Here is a 21,491-nt window from a genome sequence, read left to right as displayed (position 1 = left end):
AGACATAAGTATAAAGTTTTAGATTCTATACAATAATGGGTGATGCCCTGTTGTAGCTTTGTTATTCTGGGTATAAACTACTGTTCTTCCTATCTAATATCTTCTGTTGAAGTCCGTTAGTGAAAGTAACTAATTAAAGGGACATGAAACACATTTTTTTACTTACATGATTCAGATAGAGCATGTCATTTTAAATAGCTTTCCAATATACTTCAGTTATCTATTTTGTTCTCTTTGTACTCTTTTTGTTGAAATGCATACCTAGGCAGGCTTGGGAGCTAGCTGCTGATTGGTGGCTGCACATATAAGCCTCATTTGATAGGCTTACCAAAGCGTTCAGCTAACTCCCAGTAGTGCATTGCTGTAACAAGGAAGGATACCAAGAGAATGAAGCAAAATTGATGTGAACATGCTTTGTGCATCCTGTGTCCAGTGCTCCACACTAGGGTTCATTTGTAAACTTATTTGCTTTATTGGGCGCATGATTCTTGACCCATACCATCTAACCTATGTGAGGTTGCATCATCACTAATGCAGGTTTTAGCTGTTTACCTGCATCGTAGAGTATGTTAATTTAGCTTGTTCTGTTGCTGACCTTTGCCACTGAAATGGTCTAATGTGACCCCTTACCTGTCCTCTATCCTTGTGGTTGGATAAGGTGCTGATGTTGGTGATTCTGTGTGTGTGTGTGTGTGTGTGAGAGAGAGAAAGTGTGTGTTTGTTTGAGAGAAGAGTGTGTGTATGTGAGAGAGAGAGAAGTGTGCGTGTGTGTGTGAGAGAGAGAGAGAGAAGTGTGTGTGTGTGTGTGTGTTTGCGAGAGAGAAGAGTGTGTGTATGTGAGAGAGAGAGGTGTGTGTGTGAGAGAGAAAGTATTTGTGTGTGTGTGAGAGAGAAAGAAGTGTGCGTGTGTGTGTGAGAGAGAGAGAGAGGTGTGTGTGAGAAAGAGAGAAGTGTGCGTGTGTGTGTGTGTGAGAGAGAGAAGTGTGTGTGTGAGAGAGAGAGAGAAGTGTGTGTGTGTGTGTGAGAGAGAGAGAAGTGTGCGTGTGTGTGCGTGTGTGAGAGAGAGAGAGAGAGAGAGAGAGAGAAGTGTGTGTGTATGCATCTAACAGAGTTTTTTAGCGAGAGAGTATTTTTGTGTGTGTGTGTGTGTGTGTGTGTGTCTGTGTTTCTGAGTGTAAGATAAACTGTGTGTGAGAGAATTTTTGTGTGAGTGAATTTGTTTCTGTCTGTTTGTGTTTGTCTGTTTTTACCTTTGCAACATTTTCAAGTTTAGCTACACTCAAAAATATAATGCACGCACATTTTAGTCACTTGTTCAAAAGGGTACGGTGCTGGTCCTTAAGGGGTTAAAGGGACATGAATCCCCAAATAAATAAATAATAAAAGTTTCTAATTTACATCCATTATCAAATTTGGTTAATTTTCACTGTATTTTTTGTTCAAGAGCATACCTAGGTAGGTGGCGTGCACCTATCTAGAGCACTACATGGCAGGAAACTATATATAGACCAGGGGTGCCTGGGAACATAGAATACATTTGTTAATACTGCAAGAAAAAAAGGATATTCTAGCCGGCACTTGCACGTAAACTATCCTAAGATAGAAATTAGATAATACCCTGGGTCATTTAGGTGAGGAGACCAACCCCCAGGTGACAAGCTCCCTTCCCCACAGATGTCTCTAAATAGCAGATTGATTGATGCAATACACCTTTATTCAGCTAATCTAAGGCATAAAAAAACCTCAAAAAAGCTTACAACAATCCAAGGTGTAGTCAGATAGTTACCCTGAAATTGAAAACAAATTAAATGTTAACTAGACACATATATACAATTACAACATCCACCAATGGCCATTGGGTATATTATGCAAACCTATTCATACTTCTACTAGTCCCACATCTGGTATATAAGTGATCACTGATCCTTTGTTGGTAGGAATACCGTCAAAGCTTAGTCACAACCAGCAGGGCAAGCAGATAGTTAATCCCCAATAAATTGGCTTAGTAGCGCAGTGAAGCAAGGTATGGTAATGTCTTTGCAGATCTTAGCAGCACATTTGAACAGGGTGTAATAATGTCTTTGCAGACCTTAGCAGCACAGTCAAGCACGGTATATTGGTGTCTTTGCAAGCGTATAATCAATAGTCACAACCATGCATAGCTGCAATCGATACTGTCATGTTCCTCAACCTCTTCAACCCCTAGGGTGCTACCTTTTGAGAGACGTACCCTCATTCAGGGATCCCAATCACAGGGCATATGGTGTTGTTTATTGGAAAACAATATTGGCAACGGTTTATCTCAGCTGCAATTTCCACTTACTTTAGACTCCCTGTTGGTGTGCCACAACAGACATTTTTTAGGAGGCTCCTTGTCATACCTTACTGCTGCTGGTACAAAAGAAGTTGCGCTCCCAGATGGTACCCGGATCGGGTGTATCCCCAAGAAATTGCCAGAGGTGGATAAATACAGCCCAGTCTGCCTAACCAAGGGTGTTAGACAAACAGTGTAGTCACGCAACACGTGTCACACACACATATACTGTGTGTGTATGTATGTGTGTATATATATATATATATATATATATATATATATATATATATATACACATACATACATACATACATACATACACACACACACACACACACACACACACACACACACACACACACACACACACACATATATATATATATATATATATATATATATATATATATATATATATATATATACACACACCATTACTGGCTACAGAAAACATCTGTTTGTAAGTTAATAGTATATGAGATAATTTGTATTTGCTTTGTAGGTCAATTTACAATGAATTATTAGAAAATACAACTAATATAGTGGTTATAAACTTATCCATCTGTGCTCTAGAGTCTTGTGACTGTTAAACTGTGTGACTGGTGACCCTTTCTCTGCCTAACTTATACCAAATAAATAATGTGTAATACTTTCTGAATTAATAGATGCTCAGATACAGGCATAAATATAAGCCTACTTGATATAATTTTCAGCTCACTAGTAATATGTATATTGACTTAAGTTACATTGGATACATCGATATTATTCAGTAACAACTCTAATATACATTTACATAATATTTCTAATCTTTGAACTTTGTAGTTACTGTTTAAGCTTATCATATTAATAGGTTCTCAGATCATAATTTACCCTGATTATAATTTCTGCTGTAGCTTGTTTGCTGCAAGCTATTGAGTGAATTTAAACTAGCGATTACCATTGGTTATATTTGAGATCACCTATAACTGGGACATTATACAGGCCTAATCATAATATTTAGTGATCTCACTAATTACCTACTACACTGATCTCGGTACTGGAGTGTATTTTAATTGTGTGTGTATCAAACCAACAATTTGGTTTTTTTAAACTTCTATAATAAAGGTTATATTTTAAAATCCTGTTGGGACATTCCGCCCTTTAGTTTAGGGCCCAGAGTGCTGCAAGTGCATACTTTGGAAATCTTGGTATTATAATATCAAGTTTCCTTTGTGTTTAAATAATGTGTAAGTATTTATAAACAATTTGATGGTTTTGTTTTTCTTCTAAACCTTATGATGATCTTGCAGAATTGTGGAATCTCGTACTTTGATGTCTCCTGGAGACAGCATCCTGTCATTTTCTGAGTTGGAAGGAGAGAAGGACGCTTTGGTTGGCTGCACTGTGAGCAATAGCATTGTTATCTGGTAATTATTCTAAAAGTCATGCGGACTGATTTACTGCACACAGGATAAATAAATGGCTTATGGACCAGTATTAATTCAATGTAATATTTCATTTGGTTATGGGATGAAGCAGCTCATTATCATCCAAATTCCTTTTCCATTTAGTCCAAAATGGTTCTCAAACTCCGCCTGCTTTAAGGTAGTTAAATACATCAGTAGCGGTCACTGTTATTTAGTTTTATGCTTATAAAGAATGCTAAAATGGCTCGTTTGCTATTTTTAAAGCGACACCTTTCATGATTCAGATAGCATATAACATTTTTAGAAACCTTCCAATTTACATCCAACATCAAATTAGCTTCTTTCTCTTAGTGTCCTTGGGTGAAACGTATCTCCTTTCCATAAGAGCATACTGAGGTAGGCTCATGTGTCTGTAACAATGTGATATATATAGTGCTCCAAACATGGCTGCTAACACTGAGCTGCATTATAGTGGTCAAGAAACATGCGCACATCTGATCCTACCTCGGTATCCCCCTATTAAAAGGAGATCATTTTCAACAGAGTATACGAAGAGAAAGGGGTACATTTGATATTAGAAGTAAATTGATGAGTTTGATAAAATTGTATGCCCTATCTGAATCATAAAATAAAGTTTTTTAGGGGGGTTTTGTGTCCCTTTAAGTTTGACTTCCTTGTCCTTACAGATATTTTAAATATCCCCAAAAAATGTACCCCAACTCTGTTTGATTATTTGTAGGGCACATTAAACTTGTCTACAGACTGTACTAGATTACAAGCACAGAATCATTCTTTTCTCTGTTGGGCTTACTGTACTTACTAGTTCCTAGGGTGGTGCTGGCCTTTAGTACTAACCAACAGACCAGATATTTGTGCTTTCCCGGTTTGGGCATTTGTGGTCAGAATTTAGCCTGAGAACAGAAGTGTAAATCTCATTAGTCAGTGGTTTAAAGGGACATTGAATATCTGAGATGGTAATATAAAATGACAAATCGTATATATATATAAAAAAAACCTTTGCAATATACTTTCATGATTTATTTTGTCCCCTTTTCCTTTCATTCCATTCTGAAATTGTGAGCTTTTCAGTTCCTGTTAGGAATAGAAATGCAGAACACTGTTATATCCCACACAGCCATTGGCTGCACACTCTAGTGACCTATTTATAACTTCCCTAATTGGCCACAGCAGAGAAGGTAACCTAAGTTACAACATGGCAGCTCCCATTGTTTTATAGACACTAAAACTTTACACTTATTTTGTCACTATCTAAACAGCTAATGAAACTCTAAAAAATACATCTACATATTATTCTCAGACTAATCGTTGAATGCATCATTGTATCTAGCATTTATTTCTTTTGCAAGATGTACCGAGTCCACGGTTTCATCCTTGTGGGATATTATCCTTCCCAACAGGAAGTGGCAAAGAGAGCACCCACAGCAGAGCTGTCTATATAGCTCCCCCCCTTAACTCCACCCCCCAGTCATTCTCTTTGCCGGCTCTAAGCAGGAAGGGTAAAGTGAAAGAGGTGATAAACTGTTAGTTTTTATTTTTCTTCAAGCAAGAGTTTGTTATTTTTAAATGGTACCGGTGTGTACTATTTACTCTCAGGCAGGAGATAGATGAAGACTTCTGCCTAGAGGATGATGATCTTAGCATTTGTAACTAAGGTCCACTGCTGTTCCCACAGAAGCTGAGGAGTACAGGAAAACTTCAGTGTAAGGAACGGTTTCTTGCGATACAGCAATGAGGTATGTTCAGTCATATTTTCTGCAGAGACTGTGATAACTCAGAAAGGCTGACAGTATCCCCATGAGGGGAAGGGGAAGCAGTAATCCTAGTATTAGAAGGGGCATTTCTAGCTTGCATAAAGGGCTTAACTTATGGGACACTCAGTTTGAATGATATATACCAAACGTTTGTGTGTTCTGGGAGTGCTGTTTTTATTACTTGAAGGGACAACTGTATTGAGGGTACACTTGGCTTTTTTGGGGGTTTTATAACCCACATGGCTGAAAAAACGTTTGTTAGATTTTTCTAAAGGCCTTAGTAACATCGAGTAAGATGGGCGGGGCCTAATTTTGCGCCTCAGTTGCGCAGTTGTTTTCTATAGACAAGCAGCAAGCTACAACACCGGAGGGTCCTGGTGAACTTCTTGGGCCTAATCAAAGCTTTATCCCCACATTATCAATCCCTAAGGGCAGGTAGGCGCCACAGCAGAGCTGTGGCAAGGTGCTGACAGGGGTTTTACCGGTCTTTTGCATTTTGTCAATCCGGTTTTCCTATTTGGGGGTTAATTGTTAAATTGCTTGTGGTGCAATCTTACTATAGCTTAGTGTGTCTACTGCAAAAATTTCGGAAAATTTGAGGTAATTTTAAGCAGTTTTGCAGTTTGTGTATGCCTTTTTTTCTCTTAAAGGCACAATACCGTTTTTGAAAATTGTTGTTTTTTTCATTAAATAAAGTGTTTTCCAAGCTTGCTTGTCTCATTACTAGCCTGTTCAACATGTCTGACACTGAGGAAACTCATTGCTCAATTTGTTTAGAAGCCATTGTGGAACCCCCTCTCAGAATGTGTCCCACTTGTACTGATATGTCTATAAATTGCAAACAGCATATTTTGACTTATAAGAGTTTGGCACTGGATGATTCTCAGACAGAAGGAAATCAGGTTTTGCCATCTAGTTCTCCCCAAGTGTCACAACCAGTAACGCCCGCACAAGTGATGCCAAGTACCTCTAGTGCGTCTAATTCTTTCACCTTGCAAAATATGGCCTCAGTTATGAATACTACCCTCACAGAGGTTTTATCTAAACTGCCTGGGTTGCAAGGGAAGTGCAGTAGCTCTGGGTTAAGAACGAATGCTGAGCCTTCTGACGCTTTAGTAGCCGTATCCGATATTCACTCACAATGTTCAGAGGTAGGGATGAGGGATTTGCTCTCTGAGGGAGAGATTTCTGATTCAGGAATAATGTTCCCTCAGACAGATTCAGATATGACGGCATTTAAATTTAAGCTAGAACACCTCCGCTTATTGCTCAGGGAGGTTTTAGCGACTCTGGGTGATTGTGACCCTATTGTAGTTCCAGAGAAATTGTGTAAAATGGACAAATATTTAGAGGTTCCTGTTTACACTGATGTTTTTCCGATCCCTAAGAGGATTTTGGACATTGTTACTAAGGAGTGGGATAGACCAGGTATTCCGTTCGCTCCCCCTCCTGTTTTTAAGAAGATGTTTCCCATATCTGACACCATGCGGGACTCATGGCAGACGGTCCCTAAGGTGGAGGGAGCTATTTATACTCTGGCTAAGCGTACAACTATACCTATTGAGGACAGTTGTGCTTTCAAAGATCCTATGGATAAAAAATTAGAGGGTCTCCTAAAGAAAATTTTTGTTCATCAGGGTTTTCTTCTCCAGCCTATAGCGTGCATTGTTCCTGTAACCACTGCAGCTGCCTTTTGGTTTGAGGCTCTGGAAGAGGCTCTTCAGATGGAGACCACACTAGATGATATTCTGGACAGAATTAGGGCTCTTAAGCTAGCTAATTCTTTCATTACAGACGCCGCTTTTCATCTAGCTAAATTAGCGGCAAAGAATTCAGGTTTTGCCATTTTAGCGCGTAGAGCGTTATGGCTTAAGTCCTGGTCGGCTGATGTGTCATCAAAATCTAAGCTTTTGACCATCCCTTTCAAAGGTAAGACTCTATTCGGGCCTGAACTGAAAGAGATCATTTCAGATATCACTGGAGGGAAGGGTCATGCCCTCCCTCAGGATAAGTCAAATAAGACGAGGACCAAACAAAATAATTTTCGTTCCTTTCGAAACTTCAAGGGTGGTCCCGCTTCCTCTTCCCCTGCTGCAAAGCAAGAGGGGAACTTTGCTCAATCCAGGCCAGTCTGGAGACCTAACCAGGCTTGGAACAAGGGTAAACAGGCCAAGAAGCCTGCTGCTGCCACCAAGACAGCATGAAGGGGTAGCCCCCGATCCGGGACCGGATCTAGTAGGGGGCAGACTCTCTCTCTTTGCTCAAGCCTGGGCAAGAGACGTTCAGGACTCCTGGGCTGTAGAAATTGTAACCCAGGGGTATCTTCTAGATTTCAAAGATTCTCCTCCAAGGGGGAGATTCCATCTTTCTCAATTGTCTGTAAACCAGACAAAAAGAGAGGCGTTCTTATGCTGTGTAGAAAACCTATATACCATGGGAGTGATCCGCCCAGTTCCGGAAGCAGAACAGGGGCAGGGGTTCTACTTCAATCTGTTTGTGGTTCCCAAAAAAGAGTGAACCTTCAGACCAATTCTAGATCTCAAGATCCTAAACCAATTCCTAAGAGTCCCATCCTTCAAGATGGAGACCATTCGGACTATTTTACCAATGGTCCAGGAGGGTCAATATATGACCACCGTGGACTTAAAGGATGCGTATCTACACATTCCAATCCACAAAGATCATCACCAATTCCTCAGGTTTGCCTTTCTGGACAAGTATTACCAGTTTGTGGCTCTTTCCTTCGGGTTGGCCACGGCGCCAAGAATCTTCACAAAGGTGCTAGGGTCCCTTCTGGCGGTCCTAAGGCCGCGGGGCATAGCAGTGGCGCCTTATCTAGACGACATCCTAATTCAAGCGTCGACTTTCCAACTAGCGAAGTCTCACACAGACTTAGTGTTGGCCTTTCTAAGATCTCATGGGTGGAAGGTGAACGTAGAAAAGAGTTCTCTTTCCCCTCTCACAAGAGTTTCATTTCTAGGGACTCTGATAGACTCGGTAGACATGAAAATATTTCTGACGGAGGTCAGGAAATAAAAGATTTTGACCACCTGCCGAGCTCTTCACTCCATTCCTCGACCGTCAGTGGCTCAGTGTATGGAGGTAATCGGACTAATGGTAGCGGCAATGGACATAGTTCCATATGCTCGCTTACATCTCAGACCACTGCAACTATCCATGCTCAGACAGTGGAATGGGGATTATGCAGATTTATCTCCTCAGATAAACCTGGATCAAGAGACCAGAGACTCTCTTCTTTGGTGGTTGTCACAGGATCACCTGTCCTGGGGAATGTGTTTCCGCAGGCCAGTGTGGGTTATAGTGACGACAGACACCAGCCTATTGGGCTGGGGTGCAGTCTGGAATTCCCTGAAAGCACAGGGTTTGTGGACTCAGGAGGAGGCCCTCCTACCGATAAATATTCTGGAATTATTCAATATTATTGAATGCTCTTCAGGCGTGGCCTCAGCTGGCCTCGGCCAGATTCATCAGATTTCAGGACAACATCATGACTGTGGCTTATATCAATCATCAGGGGGGAACAAGGAGTTCCTTAGCGATGATAGAAGTTTCCAGGATAATCCGATGGGCAGAAACTCACTCTTGCCATCTGTCAGCGATCTTTATCCCAGGGGTAGAGAACTGGGAGGCAGATTTTCTAAGTCGTCAGACTTTTCATCCGGGGGAGTGGGAACTCCATCCGGAGGTGTTTGCTCAACTGGTTCAGCTATGGAGCACACCAGAATTGGATCTGATGGCGTCTCGTCAGAACGCCAAACTTCCTCGTTACGGATCCAGGTCAAGGGATCCTCAGGCAGTACTGATAGATGCTCTAGCAGTACCCTGGTCGTTCAACCTGGCTTATGTGTTTCCACCTTTCCCTCTCCTTCCGCGTCTGATTGCCAGGAGAGAGCTTCGGTGATTTTGATAGCGCCTGCGTGGCCACGCAGGACTTGGTATGCAGACCTGGGGGACATGTCATCTCTGCCACCGTGGACTCTGCCACTGAGACGGGACCTTTTGATTCAAGGTCCAAAGTCTACGCTACCTCTCTTTCCTTTTGGCTGAAAAGCATCATCCGTTTGGCTTATGAGACTGCTGGACAGCAGCCTCCTGAAAGAATTAAAGCTCACTCTACTAGAGCGGTAGCTTCCACATGGGCTTTTAAAAATAATGCTTCTGTTGAACAGATTTGTAAGGCTGCTACTTGGTCTTCGCTTCATACCTTTTCCAAATTTTACAAATGTGATACTTTTGCTTCTTCGGAGGCTATTTTTGGGAGAAAGGTTTTGCAAGCAGTGGTGCCTTCCGTTTAGGTTCCTGTCTTGTCCCTCCCTTCATCCGTGTCCTAAAGCTTTGGTATTGGTATCCCACAAGTAAGGATGAAACCGTGGACTCGGTACATCTTGCAAAAGAAAACAAAATTCATGCTTACCTGATGAATTTCTTTCTTTTGCGATGTACCGAGTCCACGGCTCGCCCTGTCTATTCAAGACAGATAGTATTTTTTATTGAAAACTTCAGTCACCTGCACCGTATAGTTTCTCCTTTTTCTTCCTTGGCCTTCGGTCGAATGACTGGGGGGTGGAGTTAAGGGGGGAGCTATATAGACAGCTCTGCTGTGGGTGCTCTCTTTGCCACTTCCTGTTGGGAAGGATAATATCCCACAAGTAAGGATGAAATCGTGGACTCGGTACATCGCAAAAGAAAGAAATTTATCAGGTAAGCATAAATTTTGTTTTTGTGTTTAATGTCCCTTTAAAGAAAACAAAACACACAAATGTGCTGTATTGGTAATCTGAGTGTATCTAATTCGCAGGAACTCTGTCACTGGGCAACTTTTAAGCACTTTTCATGTGGGCGATCTCTGCCACAGTTTTTCCTGCCTGAGCGCCTCCTCAGAATCAGTGAGTACCGACTTATATTCTTATACACCAGTACACATTGTCAAGCTGGTTAATACCATAAAGTACTTTTCCCTTCCAGGCAAAGTAAACACGTTGCAATAACAAGGAATTTCTGTTGTGTTGCTATTAGGGATGCACCGAAATTTCGGCCGAAAATTGCATTTTTTCTTATTTTGCCTTTTATTTTCGGTAAAATTATTGCGTAGCATATTTCAAATTTGATGCCAGCTTAGAGCTGCTGTTTGAGTTCATTACTTGACTTACTGTTTTGCAAATAATAATAGTTTTCTAGGACTATACTTTATTTTGATTATTGGTAGCAAAACAAAAAAGGTTAAATCTGATTCTGTTACACAGAACTAAATAAAGAATACTAGCGATGCACCAAAATTTGGGCCGCCGAAAATGTGCAATTCCAATTTCGGCACAAAGAGGACCAAAATGGCTAAAAATGTACAGCCCTCTCCTGTTCTATTGAGTTACATGTCTAATCCTTAGCATAAGGTGAGCAGCACAGCACTGGCATGGTACACAGAGCACACACATAAGTACCATGACATGATGATATTTGAAACCAGCAGAGCCCTTTTTTTTTTTTTTTTTTTTTTTTTTAGAAGGAAACCAAAGTTGTGAATACAGTAATCAAAAGAGGATAAGTAACATGTTTATAAACACTTGATATTATCAGACACAGCCCTAAGCACACACAGTGAATATCTATAAGCCTTATATACAGTGCTCATACATCAGCCTCTTGTGCATAGACATTCTATTCGCCTGAGGCAAATATGCGTGCACACTACATATGCATAAGCCCCAAGCTCGCACACAGTTGGTACAAATTAGCACCCACCAGACAGTGTATACAAAAAAGCACATTAACTTTCTATAACCACCTTGCACGTAAGGTTGTAGCTAAGTCCGGTGGTCCTGGTGATAGGTGACAGGCAGACTCCATTTGGGGCTCCGGACATATAATCTGACGGGTCAGTGTGAGACTCGAACCAGGAACTAGGTCGGAGATACGATGAGAAACGATCAGGTGCAGCCACGCCCATCGCATGGATAACTACACCCAAAAACAAAACACACGTCCACCTTGTATTGTTGTCTGGCTATAACCACACTCTCCCTTATAGAGCTCCAGTTTCACTGCAGATCACGCCCTACGTTACAAGTGACCACGTCCACTTGTTGGAGCTTTCCCGCCTACAAGCTCTCTCAGCTACACACACACACACACACACTCCTCCATTTGCCTTATATAAAAGAGCCAATCTGAAGTTTAGTCTGCAGACAACAAGTCTAGTCACTGTCATAAAGTTAGTATAAAATTCATGTTTTGCTGTTATCTGATAAAGCCACTTAGGAACATATATGTAGCAGGGTTAGCCTCTGGAAGTCTGCAGGTTCTGATAAATTGCATTACATTAAAATGGGACAAAGTAAATAATAAAAATATAGTGCACCACTGTTTTATTATGTATAACTAAACGTTTTATATAAAAAATCTTGAGATGTTTGCTGTCCTTTTCTGAAGAAACACAAAACACGTTGGGTTTGTTATAGAAAATGTACAGTTATGTGAAGTAAAAATGATATACACTTTCATTGTTTATTTTGCCCCCATTTCCTGACAAATCTGTAAAATTGTGTGTGTTCTTATTCTGAGAAATGGAAGTGCACAGTGTAAACATCACAAGTCTAACCCTGCAACTATGTGTTCCTAATTAACTCCAGCAGAGGTGAATAAGGTAAAATACTAAAAACTACAGTTAAAGGGATAGGGAAGTAAAAATTAAACGTGCATGATTCAGATAGAGCAGGTCATTTTAAGACACTTTTAAATTCACTTCTATTTTCAAATGTGCTTTGTTCTCTTAGTATCCCTTGTTAAACAATGAATACGCACATATCCTATACTAGTGGGAGCTGCTGCTAATTGGTGCCTGCACACATTTGTCTCTTGTGATTGGCTAAATAGATATTTTCAGCTTCCTGTCAGTAGTGCAATGCTGTCCCTTCAGCAATGGATAACAAGAGAATGAAGAAAATTTGATAATAGAAGTAAATTGGAAAGTTGTTAACTAATTGCAAGGCTACACAGATGTAATTACAATGTGTCAGTAATGATGCCGTTTCCAGACCTGTGCTTACTAATTTATTTTTATTTATACTTGTCAGGGTCTGTTGTTTTTGGTTCTGGCCAGCCCTTATAGCAGTGATGACGCGGCTGCAGGAAGTTGTGTATTTAGACTCATTGCTGCCAATCCCAAGAGCGAGCAGTGCGTTCCTGTCACATGCTACAACCTACCTGATGGTCACACTGGGAGGTAGGTTTTGTCTGTAGAGCAGAACTTTATACGGTTGTTACAGGGACGTATAATTGCTGAACACAACATGAACAGTTACTGCTCACCCCCCACTTCTCTCTCATTTTATCCCTTTACAGGCGCCGGTTTTATACTGGGCGCTGCCATCTTGTGACTGACATATTCTTGCACCCTGTGACAGAAGTGCTGAAGATAAACAGACCTGTGATGTTACTGACAGCTGTACTGTGAGCTGCGGGTTAGCTCACACAATACAGACTGGGAGCGTTACATTTTACTTTAATTTTTTTTTAACTGAACATATATAAAAAAGCCACATGTATAATATAGAGGATGCAGCCGCTTCATGCACAGTACAGCTGTCTGATAGCCAACCACTGTCTGTGAATATGCCCTGGCTCTGTCATAAGGGTATCAAAGCTTTAAGATGGCACCAACCAGTATAAAGATGCAGAACTTGACTAGCCAGCACCTGTAAAGGGTTAAAACAACAGCTTTAAAGAGAGCTACAGGCGTTGGAGGAAAAACCGTATCATACTGAGTAGTTACCTTACTGTTGTAGTTGTGTTCTTATGTTTCATTTCCCTTTAATATCATTTTTTTGTGGATTGTTTTATTGTTTGTGGTGGTGTTGGTATAGTCCACTAGTTTTTAAACCTGTCCACAGACTTCCTTAACAGGCTACATTATGAGGATATCTGAACTGGAGCACAGGTGAAATAATCAGCTGATCAGTAAACATAGTTTTTCTTCATAAATGGAAAGAGTCCACAGCTGTATTCATTACTTTTGTGAATTCAGAACCTGGCCACCAGGAGGAGGCAAAGACACCCCAGCCAAACGCTTAAATACTCCTCCCACTTCCCTCATCCCCCAGTCATTCTTTGCCTTTTCGTCCCAGGAGGTTGGCAGAGAAGTGTCAGAAGTTTTCGATAGTCTCTTATGGATGGTAGTACTCTTCGGCATGGGACTGGAGTTTTAAGTAGTCCTGTCAGCCTCTCAGTGAGAGCATGGGTGAAAGTTAGAGTCCGGAGATGCAGGGAGAGTCTCTCTGTGAAACCATCCCGACAGCTCCACAAGCAATCAGCGTTGACGAGTTTCGCTGATTGCTTGTGGCGTAGATTCCGGTAAGATCGTTTTATTTTACTTTCATCATGGATGTATTGTAATTACAACTGTTTTCCCGAGAGTGAGGCTCCTTTTTGTATCTAGGAATCAAGGGTTAATATCTCCTGGGGGAGTTATTGAACAAGGGGGTTTATAATCATGTTTGTTATACGATTCTGTCTGCTACTGTGTAGTGTTGCTTCGGCTCATGGCTATTTTGGAACATAACGGCCTATGTCTAGTGACGCGGCCTTTAAAGTCGGGCGTGCTTTTGCATGGACTGCACAGTTTACCTTGTGACTCCATTTCTGCATTCCTGACCGTGTGGTGACTGAGAAATCCTGGTCCGCTGGTGTCTGGTTCTCTGGAGGTGGTAAATGCCCCAGCCATTGGGGGTGTAAGGTGCCGTTTAGATTTTTCTTATTGGTCCATTTTTTATTCAGTGTCCCAGTTATGGAGGATTCTGATTTTTTGGAGACGGATGTCTCTGATTTAGACTCTACTTCTTGAGAAGAATATGAATTGGCCTGGGTGATACATGCCCATCAGTTATGTTCGAAATGCCGTTTTAGAGTGCTCTGTTCCTCGGGATCGGGGAATCAGGTGCCCACTGAGCCATCCGCCTCTGGGGATTCTATTTCCCACGAGACGAGTTCCCTACCACCAACTCTTACTACGCATGCAGGTAACCCAAACGCTACTTATCCTTCTATGGAGTGTGGCCTGTTCCCATTGGAGGTTACAACACGGTTCCACATGGCCATATCTTTGGCGCTGGCGCATCTGCACCTCCCAGGAGTGTGCTTACGATATTGTCCGTGTTCCGTTAACCGGGGCTCGTCAGGTGTGGGATTGCCTGGTTCAGTTCAGCCCTCCGGGAGCAACTGCCCCTGAGGCCTCAGGGGGTCAACCTTCAGGGGCCGGTGTTCTTCTTTTGTCCTGGCGGAGGTATGTTGCACCTTTCGTTATAGACTGGCGCGCCTTTGTGTTCTACTAAGGAATGTTTTTGGCGTTGCTGGAGGATCCCACTCTTAATGGGTCTGGGGATTCTCAGTCTTAATCTTCGACTGGCTTGCATGTACAGACAGAAGGGGATGAAGTAATCTCCTTATAGTCTTTGTTATTTGTTTATGCTTTTCCAGTTCTGAGCTTGGAAGTCTCGGACCCCTGTTGGGCTGGTCCTGCGGGTCTGTCCGTTCTTCCTGGGCGATAACCTACGGGTTGCCTTATCTTCTTTTCATCCGGTGAGGATGATTTTTATTTGGTCTAAAGCTCAAGTTGTGGTGTGATGTTTCCTTCGGGAACTTTCTTCTCTGGAATTGATACTCGCAATTTTGTCGTCGCACTGTTTACAAAAGTCTGTCTGACTGTTATTTATCCCTCCATCTCGGGGGAGACTCTATGTGGCCTTGACAGTGCTGGGGCCCTTGGTTTCAGGCTGGTACTGACTGGGTACAAATCCTTCTGTCTTTGAGGCCTAGTTCAGACACATGGCGCCCTTTTATGTCCGGTTGGTCCGGTGAGGGCACCTAGTGATCACAATGTGATTTGTGTTTTATTTTACAAGCTTCAACTAGCATCCTGAGAGGACTTGAGGGTCCATGGTTGCTTAGGGGCATAGGGGATTGGTTTAGTCCTCATTCGCCTTTAAATCTAGTGGGCCGAGACTCCGTTGAGATCCGCGGCGACATACTCAGTCGTTTCTGATTTTTCCGGGAACTAGAGTGTTCCTTCCCGTTGTGGGTTGGAGGCTTGGAGGATTTAGGTCCTGCATACCGCTGTTCTTACGGCTTTGCCTTTCATGGTCTCTTCGGAAGTGTCCTTTTAGGGCTTGTTCCTTTTAGAGGTTCTCTTCCTTTGGGTCGAGACTTTTTGGACTTGGTCCGGTTTTTCTGGTAGTTTTGGCCGCTTAATTAGGAAGTGAAGGCTGTGAGGCTCTGTCTTCCTTTGGGGGTTAGTCGTCTCCATATCAGGGCGATAGGAGGTGTTGTCTCTTTTTCAAGCTTTTTGCTTAGGGGATGTTTTTCTGCCTGGGTTCGGGATGCTTTGCATTCTTCTCCCTTGGGTGTGGTCCTCTGGAACGTTAATCTGAAAGGATTATGGAGACTAGCCTTTCTTTCTGCTCTCTTTCGGGTGACTCTGTTCTCATTCTCATTTCCCTTAGTGTTGCCCTTGGGGCCTTTCATCTCTAGAGAAATGCACGACTTTGTCACAGCCTAGCACCTTGTGGCCTCCGGCTAAGGATGTTCTCTTCCCTTTGGGCTGGGAATTATGAGCGAGTCCTGTACCCGTTCTCCGGGTTTCCCGGTTCTCTTTCCCTGTGAGCTCTGATTTCTTCAGAAGGGGGTATCTTGTGTTCCCTGATGGTGTAATTCGTTCTAGGACGATTCTGGGTCCCGGGTCTAGGGTTCTTGTCTTGGATCCTTCTTGGATGTCTGGAGACTTATGATCCTGTGGACTGGTTCGGTACAACCCAGTTTTTTCAGGGACCCTATGTTGCGACATAGGGGCTAGCTCATTGGGCTTGCAAGCAGGATGGCCAGAGTTCACATCCACCTTTTGGGTACTGGTTATAAACTTTAAGGCCTGACTTGTCCTTCGGACGGTGTGTGCTCCTTTTCATGGGGAGTTTTTTCTCTGTTGGACATGTATGCTGTTCTTATTTGTACCCTTCCCTTTTGAGGGGATAGTGTGTCTTCCTTATGAGCTGGGGTTTCCTCTCTCTGGAGGGTCATTGTCCTGCCCTGTGGGTAGGAGGTTGGATCAGGTGGCTTTTTTCTGTAAGGGGCAGCATCTGCTGCTTTGTGGGCTCCGTTCCACCTGTTGGAAATTGATCTCTCTACGTAGAGACTGTATAAGAGAGCTGTGACAGGTCTTCCTACAGATCTATTGCACTTTTCTCTGTTTCAGGTCCTAGGGGGTTCTCCTTGGGAGTGCCTTATTTGGAGGAGTGGAATGGGTTGGCACCCGAGCTCTGTTGGGGTGGGCGAGTCCCCCCTTTTTTCTTTCCATTCCCTGGGGGCTTGTGGTTGGGGTCTCCTGTCCCCTCTGTCTATTGGACATGTCTGTCGCTTTGGCTGGTCCGGTGTTGGAGCAGGATCTGAGATCTGTTGCTCTGCTATATCGTCCTCTGAGCATTCGAGGTACGGTAAACCTCTTTAAAGTTTCTCCTTTATCCATCAAGATTTGTGGGAAGGACTGGCGGCTCTTAGATAGATAGCCTGCGACGTTATCCGCTGGTTACTGGATACTTAGCAATCTGAAGGATCCTATCTTCAGCTGCCTTCTACTTGCCCTGCAAGTATTTAAGTTTCAGAGTCATTTTTAGATGACTGCAGCGTGCAGTGTTTTTGCTTCAGATGTTGTGCAGCAAGCTCAGATAGGACTGACAAACAAGGTTTAGTTTCTGAATATTTCGGTATTCTGAGCTACGTTTTTGCGACTTGTGGACCTTCGTCTTCAGTTTCTTTCTAGAGTGCGGTTGCACTGTGTTAGGGGAAGATCCTCTCTCTGTTTCAGACTCCTGGCCTTATCCCGTGGTTTCTGTATTTCTGGGGTCTGGGCGTTGCCTCCCCTTGTTTCTATGAGACTGGTTTGGGTCTCTGTTAGCCTGACCCGGTTTCTCAGTTTTTTTGCTCTGTGTTTGTGCCTTTTTTATAGGTTTTTTTTCTGGAGTTCCTTATGCTAGCTGGACAGCTAGCTCAGCATACTAATGCACTGTGGCTACTTTACACTGTAGCAATCCGAGGGTTGCACCTTCGATCCCCGGCAAAGTCTACTCAGCCTTTCCTCCTTTCAAAGTTGATAAAATGAGCAGCGCCTTTATTCCCTTAAGGGGGATTAGCTGCGCTTTACAAGTACAATCTTGTTTTTTCCGTGTCTTTTCTTCTTTGTGGAGGAATACGGCAGTTTGTTCCCTTTCTTTAGTAAGGGGTGTGTTGTTTGGAGTCCGACTGCTGGGCGACAGTGTCTCTTGGAGGCTGTTGACTCGGTGGAGTCTAGTTCCTGCGGTCCCTACCAAAGCTTGTGGACTATCTGTGGGTCAGTGTCCTGGGCCTTTTTCTTTGTTTCAAAGTTGTTCTCTGCTTCGGACGAAGCGGGATTTTGTTGGGTAGGGGTTTTCAGGCCTGGTGCCCTCAGAATGAGCCGCCTCTTGTACCCTCCCGTTTTTTTGCATTCAGTGTCCTCTTTAGCTTGGGTATTGTTTTCCCAAAAGTAATGAATGCAGCTGTGGACTCTTTCCATTTATGAAGAAAAACTTAAATTATGCTTACCTGATCACTTTTCTTCAGATGGAAAGAGTCCACAGCTCCCTGCCCGTGTTTTTATGTGGGGCGGCCGTAATTTTTTTCTTCTGGCACCTTTTCACCCTGATTTTTCTTCTACTGTTCCTTGTTCCTCGGCAGAATGACTTGGGGATGAGGGAAGTGGGATGAGTATTTAAGCCTTTGGCTGGGGTGTCTTTGCCTTCTCCTGGTGGCCAGGTTCTGAATTCCCAAAAGTAATGAATGCAGCTGTGGATTCTTTCCATCTGAAGAAAAGAAAATTATCAGGTAAGCATAATTAAAAGGGACACTGAGCCCAAATTGTTCTTTTGTGATTTAGATAGAGCATGCAGTTTTAAGCAACTTTCTAATTCACTCCTATTATCACATTTTCTTCATTCTCTTGGTATCTCTATTTTAAAAGCAAGAATGTAAGTTTAGATCCCGGCCCATTTTTGGTTAACAACCTGGGTTGTCCTTGCTGATTGGACAGCACCAATAAACAAGTGCTATCCAGCGTTCTGAACCACAAATGCTGGCTCCTTAACTTAGATGCCTTCTTTTTCAAATAAAGATAGCAAGAGAATGAAGAAAAAACGATAATAGGAGTAAATTAGAAAGTTGCTTAAAATTGCAAGCTCTATCTGAATCATGAAAGAAAACATGTGAGTTTAGTGTCCCTTTAGGCGTCTAAACAAATTCCTCAGAGTTCCGTCCTTCAAGATGGAAACTATTCATTCCATTCTTTCTTTGGTTCAGAAAGGTCAGTCCATGACGACCTTTAACCTAAAGGACATGTATTTACATGTTCACATTCACAGGGATCATCATTGTTTTGTAAGATTTGCTTTTCTGGGCAAACATTCTCAATTTGTTGCACTTCCATTTGGTCTTGCCACAGCTCCCAGAATTTTCCAAGGTTCTCAGAGCTCTATTGGCAGGGATCAGATCCCAGAGAATTGCTGTGGCACCTTATCTAGACAACTTATTGATTCAGGCGTCATCTTTGATGTTGTTGTCTTTTCTACGTTCCCAAGGGTAGAAAGTGAATCTGCAAGACAGTTCTCTAGTTCCAGCTACAAGAGTGTGTTTCCTAGGGACAATCATAGATTCCCTATCCATGAAGATTTTACTGACGGAAGTCAGAAAACTCCAATCTTCTTGCTGCTGGCCTTTCTCTCCAGTCTGCCATTCATCCAACAGTGGCTCAATGCATTGGTCTGACATTGACTTCCATGGACATAATTCCTTTTGCTCGGTTCCATTTGCATACGCTGCAGCTTTGCATGCTCATTCAATGCAAAGGAGACCATTCAGGCTTATCACAGAGGATAAATATGGACTCCCTGACAAGAGACTCTCTTTGTGGTGGATTTCTCAGGAAATCTGGCTTGGAGCCAGCCTATTAGGCTGGGAAGCAGTTTGTGACTCTCGAAAAGCTCAGCGCCTGTGGACTGGAGAGGAGTCTTCTCTCCCCATAAACATCTTGGAGTTGAGAGCAATTTTGAATGTCTTTGATAGCTTGGACTCAATTATCTTTAGTCTGGTTTATCAGATTCCGATCGGACAACATCACCTCAGTGGCTTACATCAACCACCAGGGAGGAACTCGGAGTTCCTTGGCTATAAAGGAGGTGACTCGCATTCTGCAGTGGGCGGAAGCTCACAATTGTCTCTTATGTGCCATCCACATTCCAGGAGTGGACAATTGGGAGGCGGATTTTCTGAGCAGACAGACTTTTATTTCGGGGAGTGGACTCTCCACCCGGAGGTGTTTCTCCAGGATAACCCTCATCTAGGGGGTTCCGGAGTTGGACCTGAGGGCATTTCGTCAGAACGCCATGCTTCCAAAATACAGTTTAAGATCAAGAGATCCTCAGGCCGCCCTGATAGATGCCCTAGCGGCTCCGTGGTTTTTCGGGCTAGCATTCCTATTTCCTCCATTTGTTCTCTTTCCACGAGTCATTGCTCATATCAAGCTGCTCTTATCAAGCTGGGGAGAGTGTTTGTGATTCTAATAGATCTGCCTGGCCTCGCAGGATCTGGTTTGCAGATCTGGTGAAGATGTCATCTCTTCCACCTTGGAGGTTACCTCTGAGGAAGGACCTTCTAATTCAGGGTCCTTTCCTTCTCCCAAGCCTGGATTCTCTGAAGCTGACTGCTTGGAGATTGAACGCCTAGTTCTGTCTAGACATGGTTTTTCCAAAGCGGTCATTCATAATATGCTTCAGGCTCGCAAACATGTTACTCCCAAGATTACCATAAGGTATGGCATAAATATCTCTTTTGGTGCGACTCTAAGGGATTCTCCAAGAGCCGGGTACGGATTGCCCATATTTTATCTTTTATTCAGGATGGCCTGGAGTAAGGGTTTCAGTCAGTACTCTGAAGGGTCATATTTCTGCATTATCTATCCTTTTGCACAAACGTCTGGCAGACTTCCCAGATGTTCAAGCGTTTGTACAGGCCCTGGTCAGAATCAGGCCTGTGTTTATACTTGTTGCTCCTCCTTGGAGTTTTAATCTAGCTCTTTAGTTTTGCAGCAGGCTCCGTTTGAGCCGATGCATGTTGTTGATATCAAATTGTTATCTTGGTAGATTTTATTTCTCCTTGCTATATTCTTCCGCTCACAGAGTTTCTGAGCTTTCAGCTCTGCAGTGTGAGTTTCCGTAACCTTTATCTCTCATGCAGATAAAAGGCGGTCCTTCCTACTAAATTGGGTTTTCTCCCTAAGGTGGTGTCATATCGAAACATTAATCAGGAAATTGTAGTTCCTTCTTTTTGTCCTAATCCTCCTCATAAGGAACGTCTTTTGCATAACTTGGATGTTGTGTGATCTTTAAATTTTTACCTACAAGCTACTAAAGATTTTTGGCACTCTTCTGCCCTGTTTGTTGTTTTCTCTGGAAAACGTGAGGGTCAGAAGGCCACTTCTACTTCTCTTTCCCTCTGGTTAAGAAGTATGATTTGATTTGCTTATGAGACTGCTGGATAGCAGCCTCCTAGGAGAATTTCGGCTCATTTCAGTAGGGCTGTCTCCTCTTCTTGGGCTTTCAAAAAAGATTCTGGGGAGCACATTTGCAAGGTGACAACTTGGTCCTCTTTGCATATTTTTTCTAAATTCTTCCAATTTGATTATTTTGCCTCTTCTTTTGGGAGAAAGGTTTTTCAAGTGGTGGTGCCTTCTGTTTAGGTCCTCCTGCATTGTTCGTATTTTTGGCACTCAAAAACCTGATACTATTATTACATATCTGGAATAGTTTTCCTTTGCGGGGATATTTAATGGATATTTTTGGAGTTTTGTTAAGCAACCAAATCAAAGGGTCAGTTGGTACTGAAAATCTGAAGAATCACCTCAATCTCTTGTATGACATTGATCCAGAATTG

The 21,491-nt window shown here is 42.7% G+C and overlaps 1 protein-coding gene across 2 annotated transcripts in view; it reads left to right on the top strand.

Annotated features, from left to right (window-relative positions):
- PALB2 (partner and localizer of BRCA2) overlaps positions 1–21,491 on the top strand; it is a 79,082-nt gene that overhangs the window by 51,048 nt on the left and 6,543 nt on the right. For both annotated transcript variants that reach the window (XM_053694705.1, XM_053694704.1), the window contains exons 11-13: positions 3,604–3,720; positions 10,312–10,399; positions 12,584–12,732. In XM_053694705.1, coding sequence (XP_053550680.1) covers positions 3,604–3,720; positions 10,312–10,399; positions 12,584–12,732 — 354 coding nt within the window. The remainder of the gene's footprint in view (positions 1–3,603; positions 3,721–10,311; positions 10,400–12,583; positions 12,733–21,491) is intronic.

This window comes from Bombina bombina, chromosome 11 (genome assembly GCF_027579735.1).
Source record: "Bombina bombina isolate aBomBom1 chromosome 11, aBomBom1.pri, whole genome shotgun sequence".
Classification (NCBI taxonomy): Eukaryota; Metazoa; Chordata; class Amphibia; order Anura; family Bombinatoridae; genus Bombina; species Bombina bombina.
Note: the sequence above shows the minus strand (reverse complement) of the source record. Positions and strands in the feature narration are given on the sequence as shown.